General features: G+C 37.0%; 1 protein-coding gene across 3 annotated transcripts in view; it reads left to right on the forward strand.

Moving 5' to 3' along the window:
* DPH6 (diphthamine biosynthesis 6) overlaps nucleotides 1–23,061 on the forward strand; it is a 210,215-nt gene that overhangs the window by 152,805 nt on the left and 34,349 nt on the right. For all 3 annotated transcript variants that reach the window (XM_055716488.1, XM_055716490.1, XM_055716489.1), the window contains one exon: nucleotides 16,641–17,046. In XM_055716488.1, the coding sequence (XP_055572463.1) occupies nucleotides 16,641–17,046 (406 nt within the window). The remainder of the gene's footprint in view (nucleotides 1–16,640; nucleotides 17,047–23,061) is intronic.

Genomic DNA, 23,061 nt, shown 5'->3' on the forward strand with positions numbered 1-23,061 from the left:
ATACCATTAGTACTATCCGGTGTCTTCCCACATCGCCCCGCAAATAATGCACAGGTCCCAAGTCATAAACAAGCTAAATCCTGAACCAGAAGCTGTCTAGCTACATGCAGTGGTTTTCTGGAGTAATTATTATGTTTTCATGGCAGTCAGTTAGAATGGCGTCACGCATCTGTAACACAGCAGTCAGTTGCATTGTTCAGCCATGACTGTAGTATTTGTCGTATACAGACTGTCACGAATTTTAATAAAATTCATGCATTCTCTGACACTCTATCCTATGTAGAACAGAAGTAGCTTATGCTCAGATGGTGGAAGTTGAAGGTTTTTCTTGCTGCAAAGGATTGGACAGAGGTTTCATGTCCTCTTTACCTATGGGGAATATTACCATAAAACTTAAAAGGAATATAAAAACCCACTAGATTTCTGAGAGGATATGTACTTTTTCACCATCCTGGACAGATGTTTATAATATTCATGTACATGGTTTTGTGGGTTTTTGTATATTTTACTATATGTATTAGTTAATATCTATGTTTAATACAATTGTTATATTTCCAAGTAGTATTGTAAATTCTGTGTCCTATAGATAACAGTATAGGTAATACTAATTTAATTGGTCTCCTTTACCAGTTTCTTGGACAGAATAGTTAAAATCTGAGGAGTAGACATGCATGAATATTATAAAGGTATAAATGATAGATTAGAACCCTGCTACATATACATTGCAGTGAAATCTCACATAGGTTAATTAATATAATTGGTAATATTACCAGAAGAAAACTAAGTATTTTTGAAAAACATTGCCACCAGCCAGTACCTATGCCTATCAAAAGTTCAGTAGGAAGAAAATACATGTTTCTATTTCCCTTTTTTGTCTCATCAGGTTTATAACATTTATTTTGCTACTAGATGCTATTTCGAATGTTCCACAGTTTGATATATTAAACTAGGCTTCTTTTATGGCCCATGTTAAGAACATGCAGTGCATTCAAATAGCACAGTGGTAGTGGGTCTTTCATCTCGTGCCTAGTGTATTTCATTTCCCCTGTGTTCAGATTAAACAAAGCTTTTGTATTCATTTGAAGCAACTGTAATGAGAATATTTAACACAGGTCAAATGCAGATAGTGGAACTCCAGAGGTCCTTGAAAATAGTCTGCCTTTTGACGCTGGCCCATGGTGGGAGGTGAAAGGGTTGCCACTTTCACTTTTTTTTAAGGGAAGATCATGATATTCTATTTGTAATGTTAGTGGAGCCTTAATGAATTTTTAAAAAGAATATAGTCAACAAAAAGAACAGTGAATCAGTCTACATGATTTTAACTAAAGCCATTACTAGAAATTGGGTATATATATGTGGACATAAAAAATCATATGATTGCATAATGTTCTAAACGGTATACATGAATTCAACTTGTAGAATGTAAACATAAGATATGAACAATAGAAAATAAGAAAGGAGAGCATTTCTTGTGCAAATGTTTGTGTAGATGGATACAGATAAAATCAAATCCTCAGCTGGTGTAAGTCAGCATAACTGTCTGATTTCCATGAACTGATTTACACTAGCTTATTTGCCATTTACAGGTAATATATACCTGCATTTGAATGTTGTTTTTCAGTTAGACACAGTGAAGAAATGCATGTCAAGTTATTCAGGGTGGTAAACAGCCTAGTTCATCCAGACTGACTGATTTTCCCCTGCAGCAGTTCCCTTAGAAGAGGGGTTTTTTGAGTGATTCTTATTCTCCTTTGCTGAAAATACTAATTCCGTTTTGAGCCTGTCACTTCTGTGCTAGGCAAGAGGGCACATGTGCACCCACGGTTTTCTTAGGCCAGAACCTCCGGTCAAAAGTCTTAACGCATGATGGCTGTGGGAGCCATTAACAGGACTTCAGCCCGAAGGCGAGTCCCTGTTGTCAGGGCCTCTTTAGAGAGGGGAGAATGCCATCGTGGGTGAAACGTGATCAAGGTCCTGCTTTCACTCAGAAATCTTCCCTATTAAACTGTAGTCCCAATTACATCTAGGACACTTTAAATCCCCACAGTGAAGGAAGGAATTTCAGGAAAATCATCACCTTCAAAGTTTTTTTGCTCTCCTTTGGATAAACTAATCCTGCTGATGAAGACTGAAGGAAGAGCCAGATTGCCACTCCAGCCTACATAGACAGGTTTGTTAACAACTGGTCCTTCCTAAAACTGGAGCAGGTTAATCTCCTTCAGACACCACAAATGTTCCTTCAGAGTCGGTGCTTCCAACAAGTGGATGGATGTTAAGTACTAACCAGCTGTTCTAGGTCTTGGTCATTTCCAGGGAGGGTATTGTCTCTTCAGTGTGAGCTCAATAAAAATCAGAAAACTCAGATCTCAAAAACTAGCCAAACTTCTGTACTGAAAGTCCTCCGATTAAATCTGTGGGCAATATCTTCTTTGTCATGGTTATGCAGGACCTGGAAAACATTCCCACTGCAGGAAGGAAACTCACCTGCTGGATAGCATACTAGGTCGGGCTGGGATGGACTTAGCTTTCTTCACAGCAGCCCCTACGGTGCTGTGTTTTGGATTTGTGGCTAAAACAGTGCTGCTAACAGGCTAATTCTGCACAGTTTCAAGGCTTTCTGTTTTTCCCAGTCAGCACCACCAGTGAGTAGACTGGGGGTGGGCAAGAGGCAGCCACAGTGATATCCCGTACCATATTACATCATGCTCAGCAAGAAAAACTGGGGAGTTTCATCTTCCAAGGTGGCTGTTCCCCAGAGGCTAGCTGGGCATCGGTCTGCTGGTGGGGTGGGGTGAATGATTGCCTTTGCATCACTGGTTTCATTCATTTCACTATTTAAACTGTCTATCTTGACTCAAGAGTTCTCTCATTTTTGCTCTTCCTGTTGTGTGTCTTGCCCTGCTGGGGTGGGAGGGTGAGCGAGCAGCTCTGTGGATGCTTTGCTGCTGGCTGGGGTCCACACCACAAATAGATTCAGCAAAATACAACTGAAGAGAAACTCCACAATTAACTAGAAAAATTCATACCTGGCCTTCTCCCCATCAAGCCGCAGTCAAAATTACAGCTCAGAATATCACCTCTTCCTTTTGAAACGGCAAGAATCTTATATCTACTCAGATACAGCTATGGTCTTCCACCACCAAAAACTTGAAAGAGAAAAAAAAAATAATAACCGAGGAAAATAATGTCTTTCTGGTAGTGGAAGTACTTCTTTATTTGTGTACAGTACAATCTAAGGCATCCTACTAAATTTCAGTACTTGATTATTTTATCTCTTGTCCTGTGTGCTGGTCATAATAACAATTTCATTTCCTCTTCCTCATCTCTGAAGGATTTTACATGGGCTTCAAAATCAATAATAAATCTTCAATTTCCTTATTCAGAAAATTCAAAGTAACCCAGAAATTATTTATCCTTTCCTGTACTCTGCTTTCAAAGTATGTGAGACAGCATGAAAGTGAGCTACCATTATTTTGAAACCACTTTAAATATTTGCATAGCAAAAATGAGTAGTGCTAACTGGCCAGTACCCAGTAACATGCGTGCCAGCTCAGCAGTGAATAATGACTTTCACTTTCCTCTCAGTAATTATTCAGCTTCATGAATGAAAAACAAAAATGCTTCCATCTGATATGATAAAAGTATATCATTCTCATCAATCCTTTAGCTGTAACACAATGAACACAGCTGGTGACACTTGAAATCTAACTTTGATTTTCTTTTGGATATTATTCAGTGTTAATATTAGGCAGATCTTTATGTATCTTGCTTATAAGCACCCTTGTGGAAATATCCTGGCCATCTCCTGTAGTTGACAAAGTAGTTACTTCTGCGTACATCTCAATGAAGAAGCAAGTGAGTCTAATTTTCAATGAATTTCTAATTAAATCAGTAATTTTGGTAAAGTTTTGTCATAATCTGACAAGCGAATGTTTGTGTGGAGTTGTAGATACCTTTTCAGTAATGTGTAGTCTCATAATCTGTGCACATTCTGCAGAATTACATGGAGAAGGTGTATAGGTATACAGATTTTTCTCTTTCCCTCCCTCCTTGTATACACGTATATACAAATGCATATTAATAAATATACACTACATACACATCCATGAACGTATATTTTTATTTTTTACTTGGTATAACAAATTTTAACAAACATTTATATGAATATGTATCACTTAAAGGCTGTTTATTGAAAACTTTCTATTCTGATCTTCTGTACATGGACTCATCTGCCTTCAGGAGCAGAAGAGTGAAGATCCCATTATATATGTCAGTAGTAACCTGAAAGGCAAGTCTTAATCTTCAGGAGAACAAGTTTGCTTTCCATATGACTCGTTCCAATGACTGCTGAGAACAGTTACACATTTAACTCCAATTTGGCTTATACTTTTTAAGGTTATTATGAACTTCCTCTTGTGAGCAGATGTGGTGGGTCTGGCTGGAATAGAGTTAGTTTTCTTCGTAGCAGCCCCTGTAGCGCTGTAGTTTGGATTTGTGACTAACACCATTCTAACAGCCCACCAGTGCTGGCTGTTGCTAGACAGTGCCTGCACACCATCAAGCCTTTCTCTTTTGCCAACTTTGCCCACACCCAGCAAGCAGGCTGGGGTTCAGCAAGGAGCTGGGAGAGGGCACAGCTGAGACAGCTGACCCACATGGACCAAAGAGGTACTATATACCTTATGAATTCGTGCCCGACAATAAAAACTGGAGCAGGGATGAGTTTTTCCTAAAGTAGCCATTGCTCAGAGACTGCCTGGGCATCAGTTTGCTGGTGGGAGGTGGTGAGTGATTCCTTTATTTTTTTCTCTTTCCTTCTGTTACTAAGCTATCTTTATCTCCACTCATGATTTTTTCTTGCTTCTGCCCTCCCGAGTCTCTGCCCGCATCCTGCTGCAGGGGGGTGTGAGCAAGCGACTCAGGGGGGCTTACCTGCCAGCCAGGGGCAACCCCCCACGGTGGACTTTTAAGAAACTGCATCCCTCGAGTTTGACTCCTGTAACACTGAACTGAGGGAAAAACTGTCCTGCAAAATTCAGGTTCCAAGCTGTTATGTAGGACATTATTGACCGATATCAATAGGTTGACTCAAAATAAAGGGCATGTGCAGTACTGACAGTTGTGTTATATTCTGTTTAACTGATCTTGCTTTGCATGTGTACCATATTAAAAAATTAAAGTAGCTGACTATACTGCAGAAAACAAGCATTTTCCCCCAAATACTCATATATGTAAGATGAAGGAATGTATATGCTTGTATTTTCTGCTGAAAATCTTCATTTACTAAAAAGTGCCACATTCAAAGTAATTTTTGATTGCACATCTATATATCATATTACTAAAAAAGGTGGCTGTCCCATTGAAGGAGAGCCTGGCAATTAACCGAAGTGTAATTGTGCCACCAGAATTTTCAAATCATTTTTCTTATGCCTCCGGTAGCATCACAATTTTTTTCATTGCACTGCAAAATTTAATTACAGGTTTAACAACAGTAGTTAATTTGGCTGTATGTGTACAGGTGATCGTGGTTAGAATATGTGAGGTAAAAGCTGACATTTGATTTGAAAATTAGTTCCGGAGCTCAAGGTCAAAGTGCAGAATGAAAGGAGACTTTCAAAGACAGCATCTTTGCAATCAGTATTTGAAATTTAAATTCTAAATCATAAAATCAGTTATCCTTAATGCCCACGAGGTAGATTTTGACCATTAACTTTTCTCGTTTTCTGTCCCATTTGGGTACACACTCTCAAATGATTTTCAAGTGAAATCTTTCCATCTTGAACATCCTTAATTCAGTTCAACTCTCTTTCCTAAGTGCTTATTTTTGACACTACACATGAAGAATAAAACCCTCAGAGTGACAGTCTGTGATCATGTTTCATGTGGCAGACTTCATTTGCTTTCAGTTTATATTGCTATCAATTTATGACTTTGTTCCTTAAATAGTTATCTTTTTTCCACATTGTAACTGGTATATTGAATGATGTATGTTTGAGAGGTATGTCAAGGAATCTTAACTTCAGTCATTAACTGGTTATCTCTTGGCTCAAAAACCTTTAGTTTGTTGAGAGAAAGTTAATATTTTTAAAGCAAATAAACCAGCTTTTCAGATTGTAATTATTTTTGTATCAATTTTACATTTTCTTGCCTTTTTGAGCATCTAGCATGCAGTGCTTGAATTTACAGTTAGCTCTGCAGGAACTGCTTCAAATAGTATTATTATGAAGGAAGAAATCAAAAATCAAAGTGAATTTTTAGTACAATAGTGAGGTATAGGAAGGTGCAATTGCAGTAGCAGCAACCTGCATTATTGTATAGAACTAACTCACAGCTTGACAGAAAGTCCCTGCTGGGGAGGAAATGTAGGGGAACTGGCAGAATTCTGCTACATCTGCTCCCTACTGCTAATAAGCTTTAACTTGTTTCATTTTTACTATGCTTACTGTTTAGATATTTTGCTTCCAAAATTATATCTGTAACTATGAGAGCACATAAAAAGCAACACGACAGGTAGGGCTGTTTAAAAATTGAAAACTATCAGCAAGGGATATTAAAGGCCATAATGAGTAAGATGGTTGCCTTCTCAGTGTGGGTTTTTTGAGTTCAGGTGCGGCAGCGCTGGTAGAAAGACTGGGCGTAGGCACTGGGTAAAACAGGTTTGTAGCTTGAGTAGCTTGTACAGCCAGAAGGCACCATTAGATTATTTAGCCTGACCTGTATATCACAGACCATTACATTTAACCCAGAAATTCCTATTTTTGAACCCTGTGAGTGTACTTAGACTAAAATATATTAGACCTTTGGAGTTTAAAATACTTTACGCCACAGGATGAGAACCGAGAGGCTGTTTCCCGTGCAGTAGGTGGGGTGTTTATCAGGTTGTAAGTACACGTGTAGTGTGACTACTGCTGTAGAATAAGCTGAACAACCAAAGGCCTGTGTGCATTTAACAAAAGTGAAAATCCCTTCCTGACCCCTTTGACCTAGGGGAAAAAATACAGGTATTCATGTTGTACCAGAGCACTTCCATACTGAAATGTTCTGCTGAAGCCATAAAGAGTTACTTCAGGAAAAAACAAAAACCAAAACCACCCCCCCTCCCCTCCAAAAAAAACCAAAACTAAAACCAGAACCACCACCCCTTTAAAAAAAATTGCAAAACCAACCAGAATAAATAAAAATTAGGTTTGATCTGTCTCATTATATATTGGTGGGAGTAGTTAAGGGCCCAGTAAGAGAGAAGATATTCTTCAAGCAGTCATATCCATTTTTAAAGCTAATATTAATTGCCTAATTCTGAATTTCAGGCATTGTGCCCCTTTGACAGCCATGCTGGCAGTCCTGTACTTCTCAGATCCTCAGTCCAGACACATTCATTGCCGTCCTTTGAACACGCTTTCCTCTGAATAATCAGTGCTATAGCTGAGGTGTATAACCATCTAAAAATGTGGGGGAAATGGTATATATTTTCCATTTGATATTATCACATGCTTCCAATAACTGATTATCCAACATTTTAAAATCTTTCTTTTGCTCTGATGGTGGCATAATTGTCACATACAATTATGAAATGTATTTTGAAGAGAGATTGTAATGTATAAAATCCAATGGATAAAATTATTGAAAACTCTCAAGTCCGTGGGGCTATTGAGACTGGTTTTAGATAATGGGATAGAACAAGATTGCGATATGATAAATCAAGCAAAAATGGAAGTCTCAGTCTTAAATAGGAGATTCTTCTCCATTACTGTACATGCAGAAGTCTCTGTCCCTCTTTCAGCAGGCCACTTTGCGTTTTCTATTTTTCTTTCAATTTATTCTAACAAGTAATTATTTGAGCTTACTTTCCAAGAAAACGTCCAGGTTGGTACATCCAGAAATCAGAGGTGTTAGCCTAGTTATTACACACTTTGTGTACAGGCTTTCGATTGTTTTTTTATTCTAGACACCCATTCAAAGCTTCCTGGAAATGTCATACTGATTGCTCTTATCTTGGTCATGTCACAGAGCTTCCCAGTTTCCAAAATTAAGGGATGAAAACACAGTGATCCAATAACAGAAAAGAGGAAGCAAATTAGCAAGCAATTTACATCATTAGCTACTAAATATAATCAAAAGAGAGCATGTAAAGTTATGTCTTTAATTTCAACTGAGTCCTTTTGTCTGTCACACAGAAGTGACAAAAAATTAATACCACTTCTTCACCTCTTGATGGTCATGGTAAAAGATAGAATAGCAAGTTGCTAGATTATTCTGTTTGAGTGTTTAAGCTATAGATCATACATGGTTATTGGTCTGATTTCTCATGAACTCTCTGTTTTCATGAGTTTCCATGTTTGCTTATCTTTTTTATATAATGCTTACATATGCTTATCTTAGTAATATTCAGAGACCATTACTCATGAAAGTTTTGATTCTGCAGACTTAAATATATCCTTTATGCACCAAAAAGCTGACTCAACCTACAAAATCAGACTTACACTAGATTTATTGTGGGATTTGGGCCCTAAAAGTGATATTAGTTAATTTTTGTGGTAGTTTCTTCTGATATACTTGGTTGACTACCATAAAATTTTAGCCCGTTACCTTGAGAAATCCTAATAATAGCCAGCAATATATTGTATAGATTTCAGATTTCCTGTACTCTTGCTAATATAACTTGAGGTACACTCATTTTATTCACCTGCAAAATGCTTCTCTGGCAGAAGTTAAGATGTGTTGCTTGGCATGTTAATTGCTGACCATTTCATATCTATTAGTTAATTTTTCCTCACTACCATAGCTGCATGAAGAATTTTTCACAATTAGTATGAAGAAGACTTAATTTGATTTTTTTTTCCAAATGCCAGCATGTGGAATTATAATCATTATATCAAGACATTACATTAATTTGAGATCCATTTCAATTACAAAAATTGAATAAAAGTACCCTTAGAAATAGTACAGCCTCTGAATTTCAATAGCCATATATGTTCCCCTGTATCTATTTCCCCTTTTTTATGTTTCTGTTTTTCAAAGATGGATAGACACTGCACAAAAAAAGAAATTATTCTGCAAAATATGCTATCAGGTGCTGACACAAAAAATAAAGAACCACCTTGTTTTCTCTAGATTTTCCCCGGTTCAGTAAGACCAAGTAAGTACAGGCTCAGTTTTCCAGTTGATGTTGTACAAAATAATTTCTACATGACACAGTGCTAACTGAACTACCGTCAGCTTTGTCAGCATTGTGGGGTAGAGAGGACTAAAATTTCTTGAAGAACTTGTTTCTTTTTATATTAACAGTATTTATTCCATGGCAAATATTCAGGTTTGTAAGACTTCATTTTTAGTCTGACAGTCTCGTGTTAATGTATTTTTTGGCATGCAGCAAATTATCTGTTTTATTTCAGGAATACTAAATGTCAGACTTCCTTATTTTTGTAAGCATTGCAAAAAGAATATTCCTAACAATTTTATTGTTATAAAACATTCTGGTATTCATTCTTTGAATTCAGGCATGTTATACCAGGAATGCATGTGGCCTATTTATTAGACAAAACAGGGTGTTGAAAAGAATTGCTTCTATCCTACTTTCTTCAGGAACTGACATTTTTATTCTTATGCAGTTTTCCTAGTGGAATCTTTACTTTTTAAAGTCATAAACCTATTGTTGTGAGAGACTCTAGCAAAGCTTAAACTGGATCTCAGGAGTTTGATGCACTCTATTTAATGCAAGCAGTGTAAAAGAAATTTTAAATGTATTATTTAAAGGCACATTAATCTTGCCGCTATAATGGTGTAATAATGCATACCATATAAGGTTTTCATAAACTCAGCTTCCAAAAGTAACATCATAGTATCTTTCTTTTTGTTCTCCAAGTCAATTCTTTGTAGAGATAGCAATTATGTATTCATCTCTGTCTCTTATAGCCTGATTCATATTCAGCTGTGAGGTAGGTAGACCTTAGTCCTTACCAACACAACACAAAGAATATTTCTCATTTGGAACAAATGGAGGATAGTCAAAGTAAACCAAATTTATATAATAAATGTTAATAGCTGAGGAGTGTACCTTTTCAGTTAAATTAAGTAAAATAGTTAAATGCCTATACTATGGGTTGAATATGGGTTTGTCCTATACTCGTTATTCCTGTGTTTTCATCAGAATTTTAATAGGTCTACCTTTGATTTTTTTTAGATGAAAAAAATACACTGTTAATTAAAGAAATTCTTTTTTTAAGGTTAGCAATTTTAAAACAGCACTCTGTGTAAGTTAGTTTGCAACTATTAGAGCCCAGCATTTTTCATTTAACTATGCCCGTTGCATTGGCTTCTGGTTTGCTTCATAGCAGTACTGAGAATGCATTAGGCATGCATTAGTGTAAGAGTATTCTGTAGCTCTCATGAATACGCACAGTGAAAATCGAGTGCATCTTTACTAAGAACTAAGGCATACAATATGCAAGGACTTGGTAACACTATGTGGTAACTTCTTGTGTCTGAGCAAAGCTCAGGAAAGCATTGGACACAGCAGTTCAGATAACCATTTTACTTTAACGTACAGATGCAGGTTAATTAGAAGCTTAAAAACCAGTTGCCAACCTCTGTTGTTAACATTCCTTCTTGTGATATGAAAGGGCTTGTATTTCCGCATTAAACATGTTTATAGAAGTGTTAGCTAAGGAATATTTCTACAAAGCTATTTTTTCACCTTCAGCCTATGCATGAATGTAAAATATAGGAAGAGTTCCTGTTCTCTTTTCATGTTATTAGATACCTTACTCAGCTGGATGTCATTTGGTAATGTAGTACTGCGCCCCTCAGTAAGTTTTCAGCCAAGCCCTTCAACCGCTTCTATTTCCAACCAATCATCCTTAAACTTTTGCAGATTTGTGTTGAACATCTATTGCAGAACCTTGTTAGAGGGGTTAAAACACAGCAGACTGGTGGCTCGAATGTAATAGGGCTCGAGATCCCTGTTCCTGTGGCAGGTGCCCAAAGCAGGCAAACCTCCTGCTGGGCACTGTCTGGGACTGTCTGTTGTGTTTTAGTTGTCTGTGGTGTCTCCATCAGTATAAGCAGGGAGGGGAGATTCTATATGTCCCTCCCTAAAAGTAGGATTCCAGTTTTCTCTGTGATTCTGCTTTGGGAAAAAGGAGAAGAGGAAGCATTTTTTTTTTTTCTCAGAAAGAGCCCAAGAGCAACCACATCAAACTCCCACTTCTTCCAGCCCAATATTCTGATGCCAACAGCTCTGCTCAGCTGGCTGAAGAAGCACTTCAAAGCTGTTACCTGCATTCTTCTGTTTGACTCAGTGTTCATTATTCCCCTATGAAATCAATGTGGAATATTGCAGATGAATATAAAACTCCCTTAGAATTACAGAAATCTTGGAGAGGACTCGTTGTTGGAAGGGAATAATTGCGAAAATTCAACCAGTCCAGTCAAGAAAGCCCAGTCACTTTTCCGCTTCACCAAGCATACTGCTAGTATCAGCGTAAACGTAAGTTCTTACATAAGAACATAGAATAGCCATAATGGTGTAGGCTCTGCTTAGTATTCTGACTCCAAACAGTAGCCCTAAGCAGATGTGAACAGTAAAAACAGGAAAAGCATATATCCACCCTAATATTCTCCCCACCTCAAACTGTTTTATTCATATATAATTTAATTAAATTCATTTTGATAGTTATATAAATCGTTAATTTTAATATAAATTATTAACTATTGTATAAATTAATAATTAACTAAGAATTTTAATATGTCTGTCTTATAATCCCCACTGAATCTGTGTTCTTCTTCAGGCTCCCCTTGAATCCCTGTAAAATTCCTGCAATCACATCATTCTCCATCAAGGAATTCCAGGTGTCACCCACCATCAGTCTTCTTGAAACCATGCCCTTACCAAAGTCATTTGATGATCCATGGTTCTTGTACAGAAAGACAAGGGTGCAAAATCAGTTCTTATCCCTATCCATTCTTCGTATGTCATATATGGTTTTGTAAACCTCTGCCGTATTCTCCTTAAGGCTGGAGGACATTTCCAGTCAGATCCTCCAGAGGTTTAGATCATCCTTCCTGTCCTCGCTGAATGCATTCTGCATCTAATATGTCCTTTTTCAGTTGAGAGATCCAGAGTTGCATGTCTTACTCGAGGCGTGGGTGAATTGTGAATTTCTGCAGTAGCGTAATGTAAAAATAATGCACTTTATCCTCTATTCCTTTCCTAAGAATTCATAATGCTTTACTTGCTTTCTTGACTACCGTCAGCTGCTGTGATTCTGTATTAACTGCTCCATGAAGACTTTCCAAGATGTTACTTAGCTTAACTGGGCACTCTTCTCAGTGTTTACAGTAGTATGGTATCAACCTGCCTCGGTATTATAAAATGTGAGGTAAACAACAGAGTCACATTTTCAGTCCTCCTAAAATCTTTTCCTTACCTTCTGTTTTTCCCCTGAGTTATTGAAATGTGTATTGTAAAACCAGAAAAATACCAGTCTTTTCTTCACGGTAGGAAAAGCCCTTTGCTGAGTTGTGGGGTTTTTTTTAAAGCAAGGTGTTAAAAGAGGGAGTATTCATAGTCCTTCTTGCAGTGCATGTATTTAGAAAAATCTGCTTTGGGGCTTCCTCTTCCAAACTTTCTGGAACTCTTGTCTTTCCCACCTTTGATAAATTGAGTAGCAGATTATCCTGTTGGCAGAGGGAGGATATAGTGAACCATGTTTTGAGGACAGTCTAATATAAGATTCAGTTAGAGCTAAATCACTTATATCAAATCTTTATCCAAAGTTTTGGAATCCACCATTTCATAGCATGATAGATTCAAAATCAAAAGACACTGTGGTCTCTGAGGCGCATCCATTAGTAAAATAAGAAATTGTTACAGAGTCATTTCTTTTCAGAGGCTGTCTCCCACACAGCAAGAGGATGCTACCCGGCTTCCTTCTCCAGCGCTCTCTAAATAAGATCATGAAAAAATATAGCACAGTAGTAGCATCCGTCTCCATATTATCTCAGCAGTCAGCTATTGAACCTTACGATCTGTTCATTTTCCTCTATGACATTCAGACTTCTCCTGGTGCTAAGCTACCTTGCAGTATTTGTTCTTAGAAAGGATTAAATCCTGTGGGAAATCTAACAGGTGGAAATCAGAATGTTCCAACAGGCAGATCCTCTACCATGAACTGAAAATCATTTGAATACTGACAGCTAGAAAACAAGTGTTTAAGGGAAAATACGTTTAGATGACAGCTACATCTACAGCCTAATGAAATTTGTGAAGATTTGTAAAATTCAGGTCTGCATACATTAACGAATCACTGCTTTCAACAGTGCCCCAACAAACACTTTTTTTGTCTCTTAATAATAAGAATTCCCAAGAATTATTTGACACTTCTTTTTCAAGAAATACAAGCCAAGCTGCATCCTTTTCTACCTCTTTTTATTTTTCCCTAAGACTGTGAAGAAGTGGAAGGAGGACTAGGCCAAAACCTGTGCTCCTTTATGGAACATTTTATGACTATCCTTGGGCAAGAACCCTAAAAACACATTTTTCTTCATAGTACCACAGCTGTCTGCCAGAAGTACTGAATCTCATTGATGAGAGTGCAGAATCAATTGTAAAAAGCAACTTAATCATAAAATAATTCCTCTTCATTTTCAGTCTTAATACTTTCTTATATTGTTCTGGCATCATATGAATGGAATTTCTTAGCCAAGCTTATATATTCATCCTCATTTACTAGACAGGCTATCATAAAGATATTCAGCTGTTTAAGACAGTTGTAAATTTCTGAAAGGTAACTCCTAAGTGCAGCATCCATATACAAAACAAATGTCAGCGATTTTTTTTAAAATAAGTCAGGAGACATCATTGTTAGAAGTATTTCTGTTAGATTTGGTAGCAGCTGATGAAAGATTATTAGTCCCCAGTAGCTCCATCACTTGTGCTTTGTGCAAACTCTATAAAGTTAAAGGTTATGAGTGCTATGGTACTGTACAGGTGCACCATGAATAGCCTTTCACACAGAATAATTCTCATTTGTTAAATTTGGAAATGTACTTTCTTCTGGCCTTAATTTTCATGTAGTTCTTCATATTCTAAATGGCAGCTGAAGGCAAGCAGAAATAGCGAGTAATTGATTTAACAACCTAAGACAAGCACAGGGAAGTAGAAAAGTTTGTCTTAGTGCTTGATGTGACCTGAGAGAGCTTCTTTAGACTCTTTTTTTCTAAACAGTACCTCAGCACCTTGGGCCAGCAAAGTGGCCTTTAAGCCTGAATAAGCATGACTTTTTTTTTTTTTTTTTTCCTCAGTGCAAAGCTCCAGTATTTCATCTTTTCAAATTGTTTTACAGCACTTAGAGCAGAATTATATTGACAAGGTTAGAATTCATCTCCTAGAGGAGAATACTGTGCTCCTCCTGTTAAGTGCTAATATAACATTTATGTGTTGGTACCTTAATGACAGGCCTGGCTAGCCTGATGAAAGTACTGAAAGCAAACAGTACTCGGTGAAATTTTATTATGACTGAAGTGACTGCAATTTGAGACAAATTATCCCTATTTTTGTTCCTATATCAAAAACAGAAACGCTAAAGCAATTGCTACGTTTGGTATAGAATTAGACTCCGCTATTGTTAATATAGAAGTGCATTTTTCATGTAAACAGCTCACAAGGGTCAAGCATCAAAGATATTCTGTGCAAAACGCTTGTCAATAACTTTGTGAGTGAATTTTGAAATAAAGTGCCTGTAACCTGTCATCATTTCTTCTTCTCAAAGTTGAGAGCGAGTAGATGAAAATTGAGGTTGTGAATTGACAGTGCTGTGAGTTATATGGCCTTATCGACTTCAGGCAAACTTGACAGATTTGCCTTGTTATTATTTTTCTTCTTATAGGCCAGGCAATGGACAATATTACCGGTATATACTGCAGCGTAAACAAATCAGTATATAAAAATGTTATTATCGGTGTACGCAAAGAAGATGGTGAAGTCACTAGTATTAAAAATGCTTGGTATATTGTCTCTCCATTAAAATGGAGGGAAAAAATAAGAAAAAATTTAATCTGCTAGACAAAATCAGCATTTCAATTGTTCAACTGTTTGAACAGTTGTTAAAAAGAAAGAAGTGTTCAAAGAGCTGATAAGTTAATGTAAATTCATACTTTTTTAGACTATGAATATCATAAAATGGGGTTGGTTTCCATAAATAGACCTTGTTGTATACATAATAGAAGTGTATGCATTTCAAGTATAAGGTAACAGCAGACCTAAATGTGTGTACTGGCTTTGGCTGGGCTGGAGGTAACTTTCTTCATAGCAGCCTGTACAGTGCTATCATTTGGACGTGTGACCAAAACAGCACTGATAACGCACCAGGGTTTGTAGCTGTTGCTGAGCACCACTTACACAGCATCAGGGCCTTCGTTTGTCACAATGTCCTGTCCTGTCAGCAAAGGGCTGGGGGTGCACAAGAAACTGGGAGGGGACACAGCCAGGACAGCTGGCCCCAACTGACCAAAGGAATATTTCATTCCATAAAACATCATATTAAGCCATAAAAACTTAACAGAAGGGTCTTCGGGAGGATAGCCATTGCTCACAGTCTAGCTGGGTATCAGTCTGCTGGTGGCGAGGTGTTGAGTAATAGCCTTTGCATCGTTTGTTTTGGTTTTCTTCCTTTCTTTTTTCTTCACTTACTAAACCATCTTTCTTTTGATCCACAAGTTTTCTCACCTGTGCCATTGGGGACAGGAGGAGTAAGCAAGCAGCTGTGTGGTACTTAGCTGCTGGCTGGAGTCAACCCACTATAATGTATTATTCCTAATTTAAAGGTCTGGGGTTGGTTTTGTTTGTATTCACTTGAAAAAGAAATAAATACATGGCAACAGTACAGGGACAAGATAATTCTTTTATGAACTCGTCTTAGTTTTGTTAAGATTCAGAGGTGATGCTATTCACTTCCTATACCTGTTAACATGCTCCAGTGCAATTTATACTCTTTTTTGTTATAAAGAAGTAAGCAGAAAGCCCATCCCACTTCTTTAATACCATCAAACGAGAAAGAAATCAGTTACTTAGAGTTAGCTTACCAAGTTAGCTAATTAGAGGTGGTGGTTGATGTGAAAACAATTTAAATACACTTTCTAAATGAGCTGTGCTATTAAGAAAACACATTTGAGATCATTCTGCTGTTCAGAAATATCTGAACTATATCTTTGCTGTATCTGAACTGTATCTTTAGTACTCCAGCTTTTAAAATACATCTTAAATGCTTTACTAGCTCATTTCTGTAGTTTTGGTCATTCTTACTATTTCTGTTCTTTAAAGACCATTGGTATGGACAAAAATTACTGTATGCAAAAAAGACTTTTCCATTGCAGACTGAGCGCAAAATACATTATGATCAGCATTTTATTAAACACTTCAGGTATGGTAATGGTTTGAGATTGGAAAAATAAGCAGATGTTGACTGTCAGACGAATTCATAATTACTCAAGATAATTTTTCAATAAGAAGGAAAATTTAGGGGAAAGACAGTCCCCATGAAATAACTGTACTGCACGTGGTTTTCTGAATGTAGCAGCTGAATATGAGCAACATTAATTTCTACCAGCTCTGTCATATGCACAATATTTTGTTTATCTTTTAGGTTGAAGATTCAGAGACGTATCACGATGGAACTGATGTGTGTGGGTTGCTTACTGTCGTTGTAGTATCTCACCTACCCAGAGATGCTGCCATTGAATGGCACGTTGTTGCAGTAGTTGATGATCCACTCCAAAGAAAACATTTTGCAATGAAGATGTTGTCAGAGGGCTACCAAATTGATTGCGAATCTGTGGAGTCTAGTTCTGCATCTTCTGCATCAGTCTCTCTATGTCTGAGCTTGATTTCACCATCCGTTTCTCAGCTTGATTTAGACGGACCTCTTCATGACTTAGTTGCTATGTTTAAACAAGCTTTTGAAAAACTTTCAGAAGACTGCAGTGCAAGTCCTTTGTCTTTTAGAGCTTTCTTCAAGGAGGATGTCTTTGATACCGAAACACTACAAACAGGTAAGACTTGTGATGAAGGAAGCATGTGTTAATACTAAGCATAAGGTATTTTTTGTTTATGTCTACAGAAGGTTTCATTGGAAGAAGATATTTTAGAAGTGCCTTTCAAGGATAGGTGGCCAAGAAGGTCAATTGCATATCGGCTTGTACCAGAAAGTGTGGCCAGCAGAACAAGGGCAGTGATTGTCCCCCTGTACTCAGCACTGGTGAGGCCGCACCTCAGATACTGTGTTCAGTGTTGGGCCCCTCACTACAAGAAAGACATTGAGGTGCTGGAGCATGTCCGGAGAACGAAGCTGGTGAAGGGTCTACAGGACAAGTCCTATAAGGAACATCTGAGGGAACTGGCGTTGTTTAGCACAGAGAAAAGGAAGCTGAGGGGAGACCTTACCTCTCTCTACAACTACCTGAAAGGAGGTTGTAGCAAGGGGGGAGTCAGTCTGTTCTCCCAAGTAACAAGTGATAGGACAAGAGGAAATGGCCTCAAGTTGTCTCAGGGGAGGTTTAGATTGAATATTTGGAAAAAATTTCTTCACAGAAAGGATTATTAAGCACTGGAACAGGCTGCCCAGTGAAGTGGTTGAGTCACCATCCCTGGAGGTATTTAAAAGATGTGTACGCGTGGCGCTTAGAGACATGGTTTAGTTGTGGACTTAGCAGTGTTAGGTTAATGGCTGGATGATCCGAAAGGTCTTTTCCAACCTAAATGATTCTATGATTAAAATACATTTGTTGTTCTTCTGGTTGCCACGCACGCTCCTCATATAGAAAGGCTCTACTGGATGTTTTGAAGTCCAGACAGGATAAAGCCCTGGATTACTTGTTCTCATCTCACAGCTGACCTGACTGAGTAGAAGGTTGTATTAGACAATCTTGTTCCAATCTGAGTTGTTCTGTGATTCCACGAAAAAGAAAGTTTCTGAGAAATCCAGCCACCTCAGGTTCAAACATAGGGAGAATTAATCTTTTGCATATAAGTCTTTGAACCGTTGTCCATTTGGTAGCCTATTTTTGTCATGATCTAGAACTATGTTCAAATAACCAAATTCTGTGTGCTAACAGGCACTCCTTTGAGCATAAATAATTAAATATTTAATGTTTTAAAATGAGGAAATGATTTCGTATCCTCTAGATTAGAGGGTGTCTGGTTCTGAACGTGGGCTGCTTTCTTGCCAACTTACTATAATAGAACTTGCTAACCAAACAAATTTACTGGTTTTTTCCCAATGTTTATTTTTTTCAAAATCTCATTCCCTTACCAAGTAAAGAGAATACAGAACAATAAATACAATGGTGCAGTACAGTGTACTTCGTATGTTGTACATCTGTGTTTTGTGCTATGCTCAATTTGGTCAACCAACATTATGCAAGAGCACAAAATCTTATTTTATCTTTCAGACCTACAAAACTGGTAGACCATACTTGTACTGAAATCAGTAAGAGGTTTGTTATCAGTTTGAGAGGAACAAAATCGGATCCTTAGTCTATCTCTATCTCAAACATGCATGCACTTTAAAAATCCTTGCAGACCACAACTGATCCATATTAATTAAATGACATAAATGTTAGCCCTCAAATATTCTACTGGCCTATTTTTTTTTCTTAACCTGCAGCAGTTTTTGAAGAAAATTCAACCTGACATTGTTTAATAGATTTAAACTACAGGAATTGAAAGCTATAAAAATGTGGCATAGAATAAGCATATTTAATCCAGGAAGCAAGGAATGAACATATAGTCTGACAGAATGTTGTTGGTTTTACTACATTTTGTTTAAAAGCTAAAAGGAAACCTGATAAAACATATTCCTGGCATGGGATTAACGTTACCGTTTTGCCTGCTTGCTTTCTGATATTTCTCAGGCCATAGAATAATTACTTCCAAATAATTTTTGTTTGCTCTATTAAATATTTTGCTCAATATTATGTATAAATTGTGCACATAAAAATTTGATTCGGTTCCATTCATGTTATACTACCAATGCCATAGACATAGAAAGATTTGTTGTGATTGTCATATTCATTCTGGTTGTGTTCAGATCTCTGCACTGTCATAATAATTCCTGTCATTATAGCAATTTTATCATTATCCTCACTAGTAAGAAATATGTTCTTGCAAATCTGTAGAATATATAGAATACATTAAATTTACAAGAAGCACTAATTCATGAATTCAATGAAGAATTTAAAAATAACTTTTTCTCTACTTAGGAAAAATTTGCAGAAAGGTCAATGGGAAGAAGAAATATGCTATATATTTGAAAATTATTTCTCAAATTAAAATAGTTGTTGCTGTGTTTTACAGATAGTTTCAATCTGATATAAGACTATTATATATATACTGTTTCTGATTCAAAATCAGAGGACTAATTGTTAATATATTGTTAAGAAACAGGGACATATTTTAAGTGTTTTGCCAAGGTGTGTCTTTGGAACCTTGAAGGGGCATGTAGTCTCCAGTGGAGCCTCCTCAACTTTCCAAACGTTGCAGCGTATTACTGAACTATGTCTTTGACTGTCTTTTGTACTATTACTATGCTTTTCATAATTTAAAGTGTAGTCACACATATATGTTAAATCTCAGCTAAGAAAGCACTGTATAAGGTCTCCGAGATGCTCTCATTCATTTCAGTATCACCTAGACAGTGTCCATAAGCAAGGTGACATAGTCTATGTTTTATCTTCTCAGTTATTGGCAGTCTTCACCTTTCACTGGCAGAACTATGGCAAATGTGTGTGGCCTTTAGTGTGCTTCACAGATAAAATATACCAGAGCTAATATCAGGTCAGTCTTTTGAATCCCATGGTATTTTAACCTGCCTATAACACCAGCCCAAGATGTTAGACATTGCTAAATTCTGATGACCAGAGTTTTTTCTGGTTTCTTATAGCATACTCCTGTTGTCTTCTTGAGCCTTAAGATGGTTCTCATGTTCCATCTACAACAGCCCATTAACTTGTCAGCCTTCTTCCTAAATCTCGATTCAGGAGAGAGGGAGTAAAAAAGGCATGTTTTATGGTTACACAGAATTTTAATTCATTGCCTGAATAGAATTCAAAGCATAGATATAATATATATTAGGCAATTTCAAATAAGCTTGTTCTGCTTATAGAATGCACGAATTTGAATGTGGCTAGTCACAAGAGAGAACAGTACTGGTTTCCAAAATAGCACTACTTTGTGTCTTGTCAGCATGGCCAAAACTTGCTCATACCTCTCTCTGTAGTCTTGCAGTCTTGCCCTAAGGTATTTTGAGTATTTGGATGTCTCTGTGGTGATTTCTACTACCTCCAAAGGTCGCTTTCTGTTGCAGAGTATGTCTAGGTGGGTAACAGATTTATTTATGCTACTGATCAGATAGCTGGTAGGTAAAACTGTCTTTCAGACACAGAATAGCATTGTACCAGGACACAGGATTAAGCAGAAATGTACTGATCTTGACTTGAAAATCTGCAGGCCTAATACATGGACTTTTTAAAAATATTGTTTCCTTGGTGTGGCTACCAGAACGCAAATGACATTGAGAGAGCAGTTTTTCAGTTGCCATTTATTAATTCAGCCCAGGTAGTGCTAATTGCTAACCATCTGTATGATGAGCCATTAGTGACATGTTTGATCTCCAACATGTGTTAGACATTGTTAATCCCACAAGTAGGTCTGTCCTTTTGGAGTCTTCAACCACCATCAGATACATTGTCAGCTGAGGAAAGATAATACTCATCATGTAGCAGGGAAGGCTAGACACTACTATTCAAATATTTTTACCATGAAACACATCAGACAGATGTGGATGTGTAATGGAAAAGACAGAAATTATCATGTCTCAGAAATCAAGAGAGATGGTTGAGGAGATAACTCTTCCCATCTTAGTGCATTTCAGGTGGACTTCCATCATGTCATAAGATGCGCAAGTAGTCTTCAATAATTCTTGTAAAATCTTGACTTGCAATGTATTGTCTCTTTTAGCAAAAGCACGGAAAAAAATAAAGGTACTTTTTTCTGATTAGAGCTTAAAATCATTGGAGTGAGAGAAGAAAACACTGCCACAGATCTTCTCAAACGAGCCTCTGATTAGACGAGGGCTTTTTTGGTGCAAAGAGATTGTAATTTATTTAAAACTGTGCAAATAAATTAGAGACATTTGTTTGTACCTGATACAGTAAGATGAGAACCAGGAGTATGTATACTCTGCATATTGTAACATGTTATTGGAAATTACTATAGCCAGTGTTACTGATGTCAAAAGAAGCTAAAGGTTTGTAATGCAAATCTGAGACAGATAGCTTTCTGTCATCCTAAGACCAGATGTAAAGTTTTATTGAACAAAGTGTAGTACTGATGGTGAACTTCTCAGAGGCAATCCCTCATAACATACGAGAGCATTATGGGCACCGTGCTGAGACCACAGAACGTGTTAGAAGTAGGAGGATTAGATTAAGCTGACATATATACTTAGTAAGATGCTGTTAAGCCTTTAGAAGTCTTTAACATAAAATGGCTATTTCTCTCTTATTCTCATTTAAATATGCATTAATATAAACGTGTCAGAACAATTCGCTATACCATCCAGTTGACTAGATTATACTTCAGTGTAGGAAAGATGTTCATAGTCATCACAGGCCTTGTTCACAGGATGTATGCAAAAATATTTTTGAATATTTATTAGGGAGTGGAAAAGGTCCTGCATTCACCAGAACATCATATTACATAATCCCTTTTTAATACTATAGAAAAAAATGAAGTGGGAATATAAAAAGGCAAAAGAGAACAGGAATAGAAAGACAGTCTGGTAGCGGCATTAAAATGAATATATAATTAGTTTTAAATGTGGCTCTACTCTGTAAACGCTTAGGACTAAAAGGCTCTTAGTACTTCTGTATTTATCATGTTTGAATGATGCTATAGTTTAGAAAAAATTCTAACACAGGTTGAGTGTAGTTCAGCTGGACCATAGAAAATCTTGAGATGGGACTGTTTCTTCTGTTGAAAGAGAAGCCCTGGTTATTCGGCACTCAGTTAGGAGTCCTTGCACTGACATAGTAACACCCTGACACACGCACAACATACTGCTTTTAAACTAAAGATTTTCTATCTGATAAGATTTAAAGTATTACATTTATGAAAATACTGCATTATCAACACATTTACCAGATGGTTTCCGAAACGCAATTTCCAGTACTGGTAGATATACATTATGTAGTGTAAATCTAAGAGATGTGGAAGACAATCAAGTGAAGATACCAAGATGTGCTTTCTTAATAACACATCTCTGTGTGCATTAAGAGTTTGATATTTTTTAACTAATGCACTTTAAATTCACAAAGGGAATTTACTTCAACTTAACTTTCTGGATGGATATGCCCTTATACGCTGGGAAACAATTTCCCATGGGGACAGCTGAAATCTCAACTTCTAAATATTTGTATGCAGACCTACATGTTCTCATGACTCAGCGGTCGTGAAGGGCTACTCACGTGAGTAGCAACTGAAGAGTCATTAAGAACTGTTTATTGAGTAACCATGAAGCAGGTATATAAGTGTTGGTAATTTTTAACTGTTGGTCCTTTTGAAATCAAGCTTTGCAATCACTAACTAATGAAGTAATTGCTGTGACTACGATACATAATTTGGCCAAACAAAGGTATTTTTTAGATATTATGATGCTGTCTGAAATAGGCTGTAAAACTTGTATATGTTTTTCTACCAAGTTCTATTAATTTAGGCTAAATGGAAAACATGAGAACAGTTGTCAACCTGAAAGAAGAGGAAAATTTCACTTTAAATTTCTTGGGTTTCCTGTTAAGAAAACAAAGAATTTGCCAAGTATAATAGTTCAAGCAGCAGGCCTACACTGCTGCTGGTCAAAAAAAAAAAAAAAGGTGATATTAGTACTTGGGGAAATGAATCAGATTATAATATACATAAGCAATTAGGAAATACTGATGTGATTCATGAGTGCATTTGAAATTACATTTTGAAAGGAAAGGATAAAAGTAGCTAAATTTGGTCTTGAGCCA

The sequence above is a fragment of the Falco cherrug genome, chromosome 7 (genome assembly GCF_023634085.1).
Source record: "Falco cherrug isolate bFalChe1 chromosome 7, bFalChe1.pri, whole genome shotgun sequence".
NCBI lineage: Eukaryota > Metazoa > Chordata > Aves > Falconiformes > Falconidae > Falco > Falco cherrug.